General features: G+C 51.8%; 4 protein-coding genes across 5 annotated transcripts in view; 2 read left to right on the top strand and 2 right to left on the bottom strand.

Annotated features, from left to right (window-relative positions):
* Positions 1–469: 469 nt before the first annotated feature.
* LOC307088054 (hepatocyte nuclear factor 3-beta-like) lies at positions 470–2362 on the bottom strand (the record flags this gene model as incomplete). Its single annotated transcript, XM_079753815.1, has 2 exons — positions 470–1744; positions 2294–2362. The coding sequence occupies 2 exons, from the start codon at positions 2360–2362 to the stop codon at positions 470–472; spliced, it is 1344 nt and encodes a 447-aa protein (XP_079609941.1).
* A 2332-nt stretch (positions 2363–4694) lies between these two features.
* LOC307087851 (protein CEBPZOS-like) lies at positions 4695–6613 on the top strand. 2 transcript variants are annotated; one of them, XM_079753515.1, is made up of 5 exons: positions 4695–4834; positions 5179–5296; positions 5422–5466; positions 6038–6153; positions 6270–6613. In XM_079753515.1, the coding sequence occupies exons 2-4, from the start codon at positions 5179–5181 to the stop codon at positions 6118–6120; spliced, it is 246 nt and encodes an 81-aa protein (XP_079609641.1). In that variant the 5' UTR covers positions 4695–4834; the 3' UTR covers positions 6121–6153; positions 6270–6613. The 2 variants fall into 2 exon arrangements, with proteins under 2 accessions (XP_079609641.1, XP_079609642.1); XM_079753516.1 differs by having other exon boundaries at positions 6250–6333.
* On the bottom strand, positions 5306–14277 carry cebpz (CCAAT enhancer binding protein zeta; the record flags this gene model as incomplete). Its single annotated transcript, XM_079753514.1, has 17 exons — positions 5306–6334; positions 6795–6876; positions 7017–7081; positions 7671–7766; positions 7997–8041; positions 8364–8530; positions 8765–8825; positions 9057–9163; positions 9335–9401; positions 9644–9712; positions 10142–10244; positions 10418–10471; positions 10769–10857; positions 10974–11184; positions 11390–11621; positions 12022–13541; positions 14080–14277. 17 exons carry the CDS (start codon positions 14275–14277, stop codon positions 6165–6167), a joined length of 3336 nt encoding a protein of 1111 aa, XP_079609640.1. The 3' UTR covers positions 5306–6164.
* A 337-nt stretch (positions 14278–14614) lies between these two features.
* Positions 14615–15270, top strand: part of ndufaf7 (NADH:ubiquinone oxidoreductase complex assembly factor 7) — a 7088-nt gene continuing 6432 nt past the window's right edge. Inside the window, exons 1-2 of the mRNA XM_079753771.1 lie at positions 14615–14862; positions 15037–15194. Coding sequence (XP_079609897.1) covers positions 14796–14862; positions 15037–15194 — 225 coding nt within the window. The 5' untranslated portion in view covers positions 14615–14795. The remainder of the gene's footprint in view (positions 14863–15036; positions 15195–15270) is intronic.

Here is a 15270-nt window from a genome sequence, read left to right as displayed (position 1 = left end):
TTAAAATAGAGAAAATTAAGGCTTATCTTCTTTGATTTAAATGGTATAATCTAAAGTTAAAACAATGAAGCCCAGTATATAATACCTTTCCCACATTATTGGAATCATTTAAATCGCCTAGCTGAAATATGTTTACCGGATTTCCCAAGACCTTTCTACTAGAATAAAAAAATAACATTTTAGGAGACAACATTCAGATTATATTTTAATATAAAGATTTTTTTTCTACACAAATACGGATGGCATTGTTCGTTTATTTACGTCGCATCCTTAGAAAAGAGCATCGCGAACCCGCTCCCCAGACCCTGCGGACGGGGCTTCGACCCCTCAGCCAACCACCGAACCAAGCGCTCATTTATACAAATATACGGTCCGTCTCACAGTCCCTAGTCCCGGGTACAGCCCCGGGTCCCGGCCGCTCCGACAGCCCCCCAGTATAGTCCCGGGTCCAGCCCCGGGTCCGGGCCTCTCACGTGGAGTTCATGACCGGCCGGGAGTACATCCCCTGGTAGTAGGAGGTGTCGGCGGGCGTGGAGCCGTCGAACGAGGCCTTGGCGGCCATGGGCCCCATGCAGAGGGCCCCTGAGCCGGCGGTGGAGCCGTACCCGTAGCCCATGACCTGGTCGTACGTCCGCAGGTGGCTCTGCTGCTCCGACATGAGGTTGTTGATGGAGAACGGGTGGTTGAAGGAGTAATGGTGATGGAGCGGGTGGTGCTCGGGCTTCAGCTGTCCCGCGGCGTGCGCGTCGTGCACGAGCACCGAGTGCGGGTGATGGGGATGATGATGAGGATGATGATGATGGGCGAAGAGCTGGTGCGTCTGGAGCTCGGGAGACGGAAGGCGCGCGGGGCTGGTGGTGGACACCTCGTGCGCCCGCAGCGGTTTGGACTCGCTGGCCGCCGCCGCAGCGGCGCGCTTGGTCTCCTTCACCGGGGACGCGTGCACGTGTGGCGACTCGGTCCCCGCGCCGCGGCTGTCCGTGCAGCTGGCCACCGCGCCCGCGCCCGGCTCGCACGAGGGCTTCCCCCCCGCGGCGGGCTCCTTGCACACCTTGATCTCGCACTTGAAGCGCTTCTGCCGCCGCAGGTAGCAGCCGTTCTCGAACATGTTTCCCGAGTCGGGATGCAGCGCCCAGAACGAGCCCTTTCCGGGCTTGTCGGAGGAGCGCGGGACCTTGATGAAGCAGTCGTTGAAGGAAAGCGAGTGGCGGATGGAGTTCTGCCAGCGCTGCTGGTTCTGCCGGTAGAACGGGAACAGGTCCATGATCCACTGGTAGATCTCGTTCAGGGTCAGCATCTTGGAGCCGGACTGCTGCAGGGCCATCGTGATCAGCGAGATGTACGAGTACGGGGGCTTCGCGTGCGTGTAGCTCCGCCGGTAGGATTTCGGTGGCTCGCGCGCGCGGCCGAGGTTGGCTTGGTGGCCACCGTACACCGGGCTCATCACGGACACGCCGCCGTAGGGCGTCAGCGCGTTCATGGACGCGGACTGCGCGCCCAGGGGGCTCGTGCTGCCCCCTCCCGCGGACATCATCCCCCCCGCGGCGGCGCCCATCGCGTGCATGGCCCCGGTGCCCGGGGACATCCCGGGCACGGCGTGGTGGTGGTGGCTGACCCCCCCGCCAGGGTTCATGTAGGACACGTTGACCGGGCTGCCGGACATACCGGGGGGGGCGCTCATGTAGCCCCCCATGGCGGTCATCCCGAGGCCCCCCGCGGTGAGGCTCCCGAACGAGGAGTAGCTCTGGAGGAGAGGAGGCGGGGATCAGTCATCGGTACTTTACATGAGGAACGGCGCAAAATGAACCACAGAATATTCATCCTAACAATAATCCAGAACCAATTAGTAAATAAGAGAGTTAGAAAATGCACTAAACACTTTCTATCAATAGAACGAGCATGAATGAGCATCTTCGATGAAACGAGTTTAATTAGAGGAGATCAATAGAAAGCACTTGCGTGTTGTGATGTTATCATTAATCCTACGCGGTTGTCTCTGTGATTCTCTGTGTTTTAGGGTCCGTGTCTCCAGATCCAGACCTCCTCGGCTCGTCGGGTCAATATTTGATCGCAAAAGTTAATATTATCTCAAGGCTAATACTGAGGGTTGTATAAACAGCGCGATACTACATATAAACGGTACACTCATGGACACACACCGATACACACACACCAAGACAAACACACACACACACACGCACACACACACACACACCGATACAAACACAGACTCACACACACAAACACAAACCGATACAGACAACCTCACACACCCACACAAACACACACCCACCTCGGCGTCCCCGTAGTAGCCGCTCCAGTCTGCGTGATCGTGGCCTTCCATTTTCACGGCGCTCAGCATTGTGAGGCTCGGAGCGACTGAGTCCTCTCCCCGCGTCTCGCTCAGACCTGGAGGGGAGAGGGGGGGGGGGGGACACCGCCGCTGGCACAACCCCTAATGAATGGACGGATCCCAGGGTCTGGACGCCTGGGGGGCGGAGCCTCTGTCCTCGGTGGACCAATCAAGGGTCAGCACAGGTAGTGTAGGATCTGGATTCAAACGCCTTTGAAAATATAAAACGTAAATGTGTGTTTGTTTATTCAAGGCGTGCGCTAAGGAAAAGCTTTTCTCACGTTCGGTCGTTCGGCGGAGGAAAGTCACTTGGATGTTTGGCGGTTTTAATAGTTATGGGATGGCTGATTTGCTCGGAACAGCGCGAGGCCCCGCCCCTGAACGCTCGGACCCTTGGACCGCGCGCTCAGCCTCGGAGCTCAGGTCGAGCCGCGACGCCCGAGTGACATTTTAATGTTTTATTATTGACACGGCGAATCCAGGAACCAAACCAATCATCCCCAATTACAGAGTATTCCGTGTGAAGCGCCGCTAGGCCTATATGCTGTATAAATAGGGCTGTGTTTTTATACGGATGTAAATATAGGCCTAAAATATTAAAGATATCGATATATATCGATGTATATATAAATATCTATATATAGATATAAATATAAATATATTAACAGATATAAACTCTATTATTGTGATACACGCAGATAGATGGATAGAGGGATAATCGAAAGACATCGGATGACGATGAAGTGGTTGATGGTTCGAGACCCTGTCTTTCGATGGTTGCTTAGCCATTATTCAGGCCACCCTGTTTACCCCGAGTCCATCGGTCCTTATTGATCGAGCCCCTGCGATAAGAATGAGTCCGCGTTCACCGAATCTCGATTCCACACATTTAGTAAATATGTGATCATCCTCGAAAAAACACTTTCGTTAGTCAACAGAGCTTTTCCAAAACCTGCTGTTGTTATTTGACAAATGGGCTATTTAATCCATTTATTTGTCTACCTTAACAAAATATATTAAAAAAAAAACATTGTTGCTATCGAGTTTTAAGAATGATTATTATAGCCCTAGTATAATGGGCTATAGGCTGAATAATTAATATGCATATGAAGGCGATCCTTAACATTATGGTAATAAACCATATTATTTGTAGAAGGCTAATTCTGCTCAGGATAAAAACATACCTTTATGTAGAAGCGTTAAATTGAACCTATAATCTCTCATCTGAATTCATTGCGTTATAGGCCTTTCCCGGAGGGTCAGATATCTGGGCTACACAGGCCTACAGCTAATAATATATAAAATATAATGGATAATATATAACTTATTATAATATATAATAGGCCTATATCATATAAATTGGTCTGTAGATAGACGGTTTCAGTGCATCCAACTACGCCCACTGAGTTGAGTCGCGAGGAGCCCCTGTTATGACCAGAATATAATCACTATTCATGACAGAAGTCTGGCTCGGATGTTCTCATCTCACCCCGACCTGTCAGTCAAGGCGGTGACATTAAATATTTAGCATTGACTCACCGAAGCCAATTCACTTACAGAATCCCTCCGTTACTGAGGTTTACACAGAAGACACTTTTAGAATTCAGTCGGTCCATCAGCCTCTGGTGCGACGGTCTTATATGAATAAATCAGAAGGTGGAAACAAGGCGAAAAAAAACATAATTCCATGTCTTCTCAGAAGACAAGACAAGTCTATCTCTCTCTCGCCCCCCCGCGGCTGGGTTCCGTGGAGGTAAACTGACTGCATTTATACCGCGCTTTTCTAACCGGTGGCCATTCAAAGCGCTTTACAATATCGAACCAGCAACCTTCCGGTGACCAGCCAACCCGCTCTTCCTTCTGAGCCATACGCCGCCCAGGCCCGGCAGGGCTGGGTCCGGTGGAGGTCTGGTCTGGTGGAGGTCTGTGTCCGGTGGAGGTCTGGTCTGGTGGAGGTCTGGTCTGGTAGACTGGTCTGGTGGACAGGGTCTGGTGGAGGTCTGGTTTCATGGACCATGGGTTAATGGTTCGATTCCCAGTGTGACTCACATGTGATTCATGGTTTTCTCACAGAAACCCATTTTTACTGTTTCAAATCGAATCCAGGCCTTGTGTTATGAATTATAACCTTTAGTTTATTTTGTCAGCGACCTCATAATCGGTTGTCCATGTGAAAATATATACATTTAAATAAACAATACACTATGAGAACCGACATTGAGTTGCACACTTAAACATTCAATCAACACATGTGTTCAGTAGCCAAATATTATAAGACGAACACATATTCGTTTCGACTTCTGACACATTTGTGCCAACCGGGACTCCGTACTCCGGAAGTCGAATGCACATATCGGACATCCGCGGTGTGTAGTCCTCAGGGTTGTAGTCCTCGGAGTGGTAGTCCTGCCCTGACAGTGGAAATTTTGGTTGTCTGAGTCTCACGGTTCATATCCTCCAGCTGGTGTGACTCAAACCACGGTACGTCTGGTGTTCAGCTGTGACTCTAGACCCGGGAGGAGTAGCGGTCCACCTGAGGTCATGTTCATGAGGACCACAGCCAGGGTTGCCAGATTTGGCCAGGTTTCCCTCACAATCTGGGAACCCTGCCCACAGAAGGAGCAGCTACTACTGTCGTTAAACGATAGCCAGCCATAGATTTGCGACTAAAGCAGGTTACATAAAGCTTGTTCGTCATTCTCTCTAAGACTACGCACTGAGGTAGAGATGCTAGGTATGATTGCAAAGTGTTTGTACGGCTTTCTGATCGCGCAATGTGCTGTGCTGTTATGCCACGATCTCGCTGTAACCCGCGGGCTCTGCAGATGGCCCCCAGGACGCTCGAGCCCCTGGCCAAGCGGCTCTTCAAAGGCCTCATCGCCCTCGAGCTGCTAGGTGTGTTCGGCGCGTACGGCCTCTTCCACAAGATGAACACGAGTCAAGGTACGGCTTTAAAAACGGTTTATTGAACAGCAAAAAATAATGACATATAAAGGGTAATCTGACGGACATTTCAACGTGTCCGTTTGATAGTATGTACACATTTAAACCGTCACTCTGTCCCGTAGACTTCAGGAACACAATGAACCGACGACTTCCGTCTGTACTGGAAGGTAAGAACGATATTATACTATTTCATTAAGTAGGACTAAGACGTAAACTGCTGCAGTGACCTTTATAGATGGGCACACCAGCTGAAAACCAAACCCTCTATAACAGCCAATGAGAAGAGCAATTTAAAAGGGCCCATCTTCTGATTGGTCACAACAAGGCAATCCACCGGTGGTGACCTCACAAGTGGGAAGGTCCACCCTCCAGTACAGTCCCACTTGTGATGTCAACGTATCAATAAAAAAATCAAGAAAAACGTTTGTAATGGCTCATCAGCCTTATAGCAGGTTGTAAAAACGGGCCCGTTAAGATAACAGTTCAATTGTGAGATTGCCAATATTTTATCCTTGATTGCATATGAAATGCTTCGGATCCAAACACAAAACACGGATGTCCCTCATCACCCATTGGCTGGTCATCCCTCTCGTTTAGAACGCTGACGTAACTCGGGAACTTTGTTAGCGACAAACATGACAGAAAACGCTTTGTCCAAACCGTCCGTCTGTGGTGTGTGGTCAGAACTCTGAATCCCCACTCCCCTGAATGAGACCTAAATACGTCTTTCCCTTCCAGTTTACTACCAGTCCAACGAATGGGCGGGGGTCTACGGCATCCGGGAGCAGGACCACCAGACCTGGTCCTCCAAGTCCGACTGACCCCCCCCCCCCCAGGACCAGGACCAGAACCAGGTCAGAGGAAGTTACTTCTTCTTCTTGAAAACCTTTTTGGCCATTTTGGCTTTTCCCGCCACCTTGGCCTTCACAAAGTCCTTCTTCTTGTTGAAGGCGGTCTTCTTCTTCCTCAGGGTCTGGGCGTCGCGGCCGTGGACCCAGTCGTCACGCTGGGACTCCCACTTCAGCTGCTTCAGCCCTGGTGGGGGGGGGGGGGGGGGGGGGAGAGAGGGGTGAGGCTGCGTTCTGATACCAGTCCTGCTCCACGGCTTCAGGAACAAACACGTCTGCATCGCCAACTCGGTCCGCAAAGATCTCTCAAAGTCGGACATCAGGAGAACGTAAATCCCGACGAATGATATGAATTTTACAGATTTCTTGTACGGACTGACCGTCTCTAAGCGCTGTGACAGAGCCAGGATCTCTGAGACTTATAGCTTCGTCTGGCTAGCATCTAGCTACTATAATAAAGTTATGATTTAACCAGCAACGATGGTTTGTGTTTCATCCCTCTGCGTTTCCGGTTTCTCCTTAATATGCACTTGGAATATTTTACGCTGTAAAAACTGTATCCTGAATGTTCTCCGCTCAGAAGGTCAGCTTTTATAATCCTTCTAGAACCCTCCGGCTAGCGCGCGCTGGTTCAAACCGGATCCTACCTGCTTTGTCTTTGTTGGCCATGGCGTTCATCCCGACGTTGTCGAACTTGGAGCCGGCGTTCTCGTCCAGCAGCGATCCGAACTGAACACAAACACAAAAGTCAGCGTGGGAAGCGGTAAACGGGTCGCATTTCCCAGCAGCCTCTAGCTTCGGTCCCAGTAGGACCTTGCCCCGTACGAGTCCCAGTCCAACCAGTCAGAACCGGAGTACATGTTCCTCACCTCCTCAGCCGACGTGAACAGGCCGGCGTCCTTCCTCCCCCTCTTCCTCTTCGCTCCGGCCGGTCCTGGTAGGAGACGAGACGGTTAGTGACTCAGCCTGGACTGAAGGGGGCGCTGTGTGTGTGTGTGTGTGTGTGTGTGTGTGTGTGTGTGTGTGTGTGTGTGTGTGTGTGTGTGTGTGTGTGTGTGTGTGTGTGTGTGTGTGTGTGTGTGTGTGTGTGTGTGTGTGTGTGTGTGTGTGTGTGTGTGTGTGTGTGTGTGCGTGTGTGCGCTCCAGGGCTGCTAAGAACCATCCGGCCTTGCTTTAGCTCCACCCACTCGGAAACTTTGTGTCGATATGAGATCACCCAGGATCCTTCACTTCAGAATGTGTATGATGTATTAAAGACAACAAAGGCAGAGTCGAGAGGACCTATGGAGCCAGGGGGTGAGAGGGACTGACCTATGGAGCCAGGGGTTGAGAGGGACTGACCTATGGAGCCAGGGGGTTGAGAGGGACTGACCTATGGAGCCGGGGGGTGAGAGGGACTGACCTATGGAGCCAGGGGTTGAGAGGGACTGACCTATGGAGCCGGGGGTTGAGAGGGACTGACCTATGGAGCCAGGGGTTGAGAGGGACTGACCTATGGAGCCAGGGGGTTGAGAGGGACTGACCTATGGAGCCGGAGAAGTCCAGCTCTGCAGGAGCCTTCCTCTTGTTCTTCTTACTGGGGGGTGCGGCCTCTTGAAGCCCCTCCTCTTCTCCTGAATCTAAACACAAAACCAACCAGGTGAGGTTCTTCATCGTTGGTGGAAAACGGCAATATACATTTGAATTGAACGGTGAATTATCAGTGAAGTGAATGAGTGGATTTAGCGTCTTGGCAACTGAAACACAATGACCTGCTTTTGAGATGTTTTGAATCGTGACCCACATCACTTCCTGTGTGTTGAACAATTGTGCGTTTGTTGTGGCGGTGTCTATGTGCGTTCCCACCCACCATCAAAAGCGAAGTCTTCATCGTCACCTTCCTCGAGCTCAGGAACTGCAGAACCAGAGAAAACAAGATCATCAGATCAGAGGTACAGAACCGGTACAAATCCTCTTTACATTTAGGACGCTTTTATCCAAAGCGACTTAGAATAAGTACATTTGTCAGAAGGAAGAGAAACAACAATATATGCCTGTCGGGACAGTCAGGATGTTCATAGAACCAAGTGCCGAGCACTAACAGTCACTAGGTTAACCCATTACCTGTATACAAAAAAGACAGCTAGGATAAGACGCTACACAACTGTACTATAATTAAGTGTACGTTTCCAAGTTAAGACACAAATGAAGGACTGAAACCACAGCCTCTTCCTCACCCTCCTCATCGTCATCGTCTTCGTCGTTCATGAAGGTCCCTCCCTCCTCCCCCATCTCGTCTCCGAAGTCCTCCTCATCCAGGCTGCCCAGAGAGATCTCGTCGTCGTCCAGGTCGTCCAGGTCCGAGTCATCCGAGTCCGACTCATTGGTCGGAGTCTTCACGTTGCTGTGGGAGACGAGAGAGAGACGTCAGCAGGTGACCAATCACACGCTGTAGTAAGGGCTGAGGTGGACAGGCTGACAGAGCACAGATCGTCCTACTGAGGTGGACAGACAGGCTGACTAACAGAGCACAGATCGTCCTACTGAGGTGGACAGACAGACAGGCTGACTAACAGAGCACAGATCGTCCTACTGAGATGGACAGACAGGCTGACTAACAGAGCACAGATTGTCGTACCCAGCGAAGTCCAGGTTGACGTCCCCGAGGTCTGTGTAATACGAGTCTCCTTCCACCGAGTCTGGACGGAGAAAACGATTCAGACGCATTGTTCACACTGCTAATGTATCTATGAAGGTGTTACACAACGACACACAACAGCATTTACACACACCTGCTATTCAGTCTATGAAGGTGTTACATAACTAGGAATATAAGAGCAATCAAACAATTTATCAAGATAAAAGTTATGTTTGTACCCGATGCCAACAAAGCTATTATGTTTTTCTTTCTCATCTTGGTCCAATCTTACCGAGAATCCTCTCAAACTCGTCGTCCTCCACGTCCTCTAGGCTCTCCGTGTCGCTGTCCCCTGGTGGCCGTCGGAGGAACTTATCCGCGGCGCGCTTCTTAAAGTACCTGCAAGGGGAATTAGTTACCCAGAACAGATAGTTGATGTTATATTGTAGTAATGGTACAATACTGCCTTAGTATAAAGAGTGATACTGTAGTAATTCTACCCTACAGTGTTAATATAACTGGTTATTGGTAACCATGATGAAGGATCAGTTAAATGAACACGGTTCTTACCGGTAGAAGAACACCTGGTCCACTGGGATCTGGCTCTCGTCCTTATCCAGGAACTCCTTGCAGTTCACTGACAAAACAAACAACAAAGGGTTATCCAAGAGTTACCACAGTCCAACAAAATTGTGTTTTAATACCATGTTTAGTTCCCGTTTAAATTATCTGTCAGCAAGAGGAACACGTAACCGTGATATAAATACAATGTCTTCTGAGGAGACAAATGTTTTCTAAAGTAAATTAGAGTTTGAAGGTCCAACGTAAAGACAGTGTATATCAGTAGGTGTTTCCATCTTGGAGCAGACGGTCTCTCACCGGCCAGCGAGCGGATCTTGTTCTGGGCCAGCTTCTGCTGTGGCCGCATCACCGTGGCCTCCGTGTTCTCTACAGAACAGAGCAGACATTAGGCATGGAACACGACCGTCACTGTGTTCTCTACAGAACAGAGCGGACATTAGACATGGAACACGTTCTTTCAGCGGTCTGATGCTCATCTCTGAACAGTTGACTGCTCTCATCTGTTAATAAGAGATTAACAAATCAATGCTCAGTTTTACACTTGATTTTGTTTCTGTAAGCAATCATATTTTATACAATGAGTGTTGAACTTCTAAACATTATAATGTTAACCTTTCAGACTATCTTCACTGTAAATGCATTTATAAATCTGTGTATTTTATTATTTACATAATCTACTTTAATTTTTCCCATTAGAGAGAGAGAGAGAGAGAGAGAGAGAGAGAGAGAGAGAGAGAGAGAGAGAGAGAGAGAGAGAGAGAGAGAGAGAGAGAGAGAGAGAGAGAGAGAGATTACGTTTTCCCTTCAGCTGCTTGGGGTTCCTGAAGACAAAGCGGTCGAGGAAGCGGATCAGAGTGAAGTCCTGGAGCGGATCTCCGGTGTACTGGACCGAGTCCCCCTGGTCAGAGGAGAGTCAGGGTATCACCATGGTTACAGCAGGCAACGGCAGACTCACACACACACACACTCCTCTCTGCTCAGGTGGGTTTCGCCAACGACAGAGTACATGGAAGTCATTTAGCCAGATGATCTCAGTAACAGACGGGGGGGGGGGGGGGGGTGGAGCTGTACCTGCAGGATGGTCTTGGCGAACAGGGAGACGGACGGGTGGTAGTGGAGAGACAGCTGGACGGGAGAGACACGGTTCAGGAGAGGAAGAGAGAGACACACGTCAGCCACTTCATCATGGAGACCGTTTACCCTGTTGGTCCTGGATGTTCTGTTTGTCTTTATTCTAGCACCTATTTATGTCTCCCAGAGCACTACTTTATATGTTATTGTATCACATCTTATCCTGCGTCTCCCACTACCACTGTTACAAAGGAATTCTGGATCAATTAAGTTCATCCATTTAAGGTTAAAGAGTGATCGCCCGGAGTCCCATCTCTACGTATCCATGGTTACTAGTCCTGCCCTACCCACCTGCTGGAGCTCCCATAGTGTTGTGCGGTCCGCGCCGCAGAACATGGGGTTCCTGTGTAAGGGGTCGTAGGTCTCCGTTTTCTTGCCCCCTGGAAGGACAGGAAGTCAGCCCACAGACAGGAAGTTAAAAGCAGGTTGTTTACTCGTCGTCTCAGGTCGTTAGCGGATGTCGTTAACGAGCTCTGTGTGGAGGGATCTCCGTTACCTTCCAGGTTCTGGTGGTGTACCCATGATCCTTTGGGCTTTGGTTTCTCTGGCACTGGCTTCTCCTCATCCTCCTCCTCCTCCTCATCATCATCATCCTCCTTCACCGTCGTCTTCGTCTCTTCTTCCACCACCTTGTCGGCGTCTACAAACCGCTCCTCTTCGTCATCCTCCTCCTCGGCCAGGTCTTTGAAGTTCTCCTCATCACCCGCCTGAGAAGAGACAAAGGCTGCTGATCTATCCAACATACACCTGGGTGGACGCGCCCACTCGTGATGTCACTAAAACACAGGAAGAGGCAGATCACGCTCCCGCCTGGTGGCAAAACACCCCCCCCCCCCCTCTTTAACGCTCTCCCTCCTCCATCTCCTCCTGGAGGGGGGCGGTCGTGCACCTCGAGGAGGAGGCGTTCCTCACCTCGTTCTCCTGCAGCAGGAGCCTCAGCCCGGGCTTGGCCTTCATGACCTCGGACACGAGGAAGAGTGCCCCGCAGGCGAAGGTGGCGTTCTGCTCGCAGCTGACCTGCAGCAGCCGTTTGACGAAGGCCTTGACGCGCCGCAGCACCACGTCCGCCTTCAGGGACTTGTAGAGCAGGTTGAGGAACATGCTCTGCCTGGAGCAGGCACTCAGCCCGGGGTCCAGAAGCTTCCTGTGGGGGGGGGGGGGGGGAAAAAAGAAAGGTCTCACTTAGTGTCTCCTCGGAGACTGAAGGAGACCAAAACAAATGAACCGAATCAAACGGAGCCATGAATTGCTCTGGTGTCAACTCGGAGTTGACACCAGAGCAATTCATGGCTCCGTTTGATTCTGTTCATTTGTTTTGGTCTCCTTCAGTCTCTCATCAAAACTTGATTCAACCCCCCCCGTCCGGACACCCCTACCACATTCCCCTGGACCCTTTACCCCCCTCCCTCGCTCAAGCCTACCGTCACGTTCTGCGTGTTCATATTTCATTCACAATACTCTCAATACTATCACTTCCACCCAACCCCCCCTCTCTCTGCCACCTCCCAGAACCGACCAATCGCGCAGCTCCCCCCCCCCCTTACTTGTAGAGCGCCACGTAGTAGCGGTCCGACACCGACTGCTGCGAGTCCATGACCTGGAAGAGCAGCATGAGCGCCTGCACCGCCGTGTTGAACTTGACCGCGTGCACCACCTTGAACAGCGTGTCCAGCTGCTCCTTCACCTTGTCGTCCCCGGCGACGGCGTAGGGGTAGGCGCGGTTCACGCCCGACAGCAGCGCGCCCAGCATCTTGGACGCCACGTCCGCCTTCTTGATGCACGCGCGGAAGAAGGTGAAGTAGACGGAGATGAGGCGCCCGGCCAGCGCCGCCTCCTCGTGGCTGAGCTGCACCTGGCTCAGGAAGCACACGCCGTAGTACTGCGCCTTGCTGCTGATGTTGGGCCGGAACATGAGGCGCTCCACCTCGCCGCACACCACCGCCTTCATGTTGGGGTGGCGGTGGAGCAGCGTCTCCAGCAGGTGGGACGCCCGCGCCGCCATCTTGTACTCGGGGTCGCCCAGCTTGTTGACGACCTGCACCAGCAGCGCCTTCTCCTGCTCGGGCCGCTGGGACAGCAGCTCGTGCGCCGTGGCCAGCGCCTTGTTCTTGGTGGCCGCCACGCTGTCCCGGGACACCTCCTCCAGCGCCGCCACGAACTCTGCCACCAGCGCCTTCAGGCGGTGCTCGAAGAACCAGAGGATGAGGCGGCGGTCGCGGGAGTCGCGGTTGCCGCTGGCGCGCTCCTCCAGCGTCCCGAACGGGTGCTGGGCGAAGGAGCGCAGCTTGCGGTCGGCGGGCAGCAGGTCCGACAGCAGCAGCTCGCGCAGCGTGTCCAGCGCCATCAGCCCCATGCGCCGCCCCCCCTTCTTCTTCACCATGGCGATGAGGCTCTCCACGTGCTGCAGGCCGTGCACCGGCGCGTCCTGCAGCAGCACCGTCATGGCGGCCATGCGGTCCACCAGCGTGCCCTTGGACACCACCGTCTTCATCCAGGCCGAGTTGGCGCCCTTCTGCAGGCTCTTCTTGCTGCGGTACTGGCCCTCCTCCGCCTCGTACAGCCGCGCCGCCAGCGCCTTGTAGGCCGCCACCTGGGCCTCGTCCTGGGGCTCGCTGCACCCCTCCGCCGTGTACTCCTGGTCGAACCACTTCCCCCCCGGCTTGATCAGCAGCATGGCCCTCTGGTGGAACTCGAACACGTCCGCGCTCTGCTTGGCCTTCTTCACGCTGGTTCCCGCCGCCGCCGCCGCCGCCGCCTCTTTGGCTTTCTTGGGTTTCTTCGTCTCCGCGGCGACGGCGGGTTCGCTGTCGGCTTTCGGTGCCGCTTTGGCCGTCGACGGCTCGCCGTCAGCAGGAGCTTTCTTGTCCTTTTTTTTCTTGGTGCTGCTGCCGCTTCCGTCCACGTCGTCGTCGGCGACGATCTGCAGGGAGGCGTAGGCGCGGACGCCGAGCTTGGTGATGAACTTCTCCAGCTCCCCCGGCTCCAGGTCGTCGATGGCGCCCTTCTTCCCGCCATCGATCAGGTCGTGGTTGTCGTTGATGCCCGACAACAGCAGGAAGTCCGACTAACGGGGAGAACACACAGAACATCACGTTAATACACAACGAGCAGTCCTTCATCATCTTACTACCACCAACGACCTTTATCGGTCTTTCTCTTACCCTCTGTCTGTTTCCTTCTGTCCGTCTATCCAAAGCAACTTACAGTAAGTACATTTGTCAGAAGAAAAAGTTACCAAGGGCCATGGTGACGGAAACTCTCACGTTAATCAGCAGTCACCCACTCTTTGTAAACGGAGATCCCTGATTAACGGTTAACTTGGATGACAACGGCAATCGTGACTGAAACGTTATTACGCATCTACTACGTTCGGCTCTTAAGTACGTGAATAAACAGCCTGGGTGATTTGGTCTGTGTGACCCAGTCTATGATCTGGTCTATAGACTGGTCTGTGTGAACCGGTCTATATGAACTGGTCTTTATTATCCGGTCTCGGTGATCTGGTCAGTATTAAAGGGTCCGTGTGAACTGGTCTGTGTTAACTGGTCAAAATAAACTGGTCTATATGAACTGGTCCGTGTGAACGTTAACAGCAGACGTACCTTCTTTCCTCCCAGCAGCAACACGTCGTCCAGGTTGAGCTCTTCATCGTCCTCCTCCTCCTCCTCCTCCTTCTGATCACCATCTTCATCTAAATACTCACTTTCAGGCTTCGGCTCCTCTTTAACAGTTGTATTATTACTCTTGACAACCGCCTTGTGGAACTTGTTTTTCGGTGCCATGCTGACTGCAACCAGCATGGAGACCAGCTGACCCGGAAGTGAACACTCAGCGTCGACTAGGAAATGCTCTCCGAAAATAAAATGAAAGTCCACGCATATTTTACTAATCTACTAATTATTCAGGCAAATAATTTGAGTAGACGAAATATTAAACGGTGGTTTAATGTTTTAATATAAAAAGCATTTGCGGGTAAGGTTCAGAGGCTACAGTCGACCAATCAAATGCGGCTGTGCTAACCAGCCAATCAGATCACTGAACAGAACGGCCGGGTCACACGTGACAGCCGGTCTGGGGTCATTCTCTCAGAACTACATTATTATGACCCCTTCATAATCCGCACACACATGTTGTTATAGTACACGGAAATGCACAAATGTACATGTCATGTAAACACAGTAAACAGTCAGTCAACGACCTCCAGAGAAGGATGAGGTGACTTACGATCTCTGCATGTTAGTAGTTCTAAAAGCGCTCTGAGATCATCAAGTCAGACATCTAAACTCCATCTGAGGTGATCTGAGGAGAACAGAGGGAGATGATGACCGCTTTGAGGAGGCTCCACGGTCTCTCAAGAACCCTGGGCAGCACCTCCGCCCTCCGGGGTAAGAACATTTGCAGCCAGCTCGTTCCGCTGGTGCGTTATCGTGTAATTTCAACAGTTTAAATCCCGTTGAAGCTTTTCCAATCGTATCTGATCGATGACACCTAAACCATGGCCTATCATGTCACTGATATTCAAATGCCATCTTCCGTCCTCTCCACGGTTCTCTCCGCAGGGTCCAGAGCCGCTCAACACGTCATGTGTCTCAGCTCCTCGCAGGAGGACAGCAAGACGCACGGCAGGATGCTGCGACACCTGATCACCAAAATCAAATCCACGGGTCCCATCTCTGTAGCGGAGTACATGAGGGAGGTCCTCACCAACCCTGTGACGGTATATCCCCCCCCACCTTCATCATTCAATGTGTGCAGTGAACGCTGCCAGAACATTCATTCTTGTATTTAAGGAT

The sequence above is a fragment of the Pollachius pollachius genome (genome assembly GCF_949987615.1).
Source record: "Pollachius pollachius genome assembly, chromosome: 16".
NCBI classification, from domain to species: Eukaryota; Metazoa; Chordata; class Actinopteri; order Gadiformes; family Gadidae; genus Pollachius; species Pollachius pollachius.
Note: the sequence above shows the minus strand (reverse complement) of the source record. Positions and strands in the feature narration are given on the sequence as shown.

Excerpts from the sequence above, each read along its gene's own strand:
- LOC307087851 (XM_079753515.1), top strand. The coding sequence starts at position 5,179 with ATGGCCCCCAGGACGCTCGAGCCCCTGGCCAAGCGGCTCTTCAAAGGC. Across the intron at positions 5,297-5,421 it reads CAAGATGAACACGAGTCAAG|ACTTCAGGAACACAATGAAC; the intron begins GTACGGCTTTAA and ends TCTGTCCCGTAG. Across the intron at positions 5,467-6,037 it reads ACTTCCGTCTGTACTGGAAG|TTTACTACCAGTCCAACGAA; the intron begins GTAAGAACGATA and ends TTTCCCTTCCAG.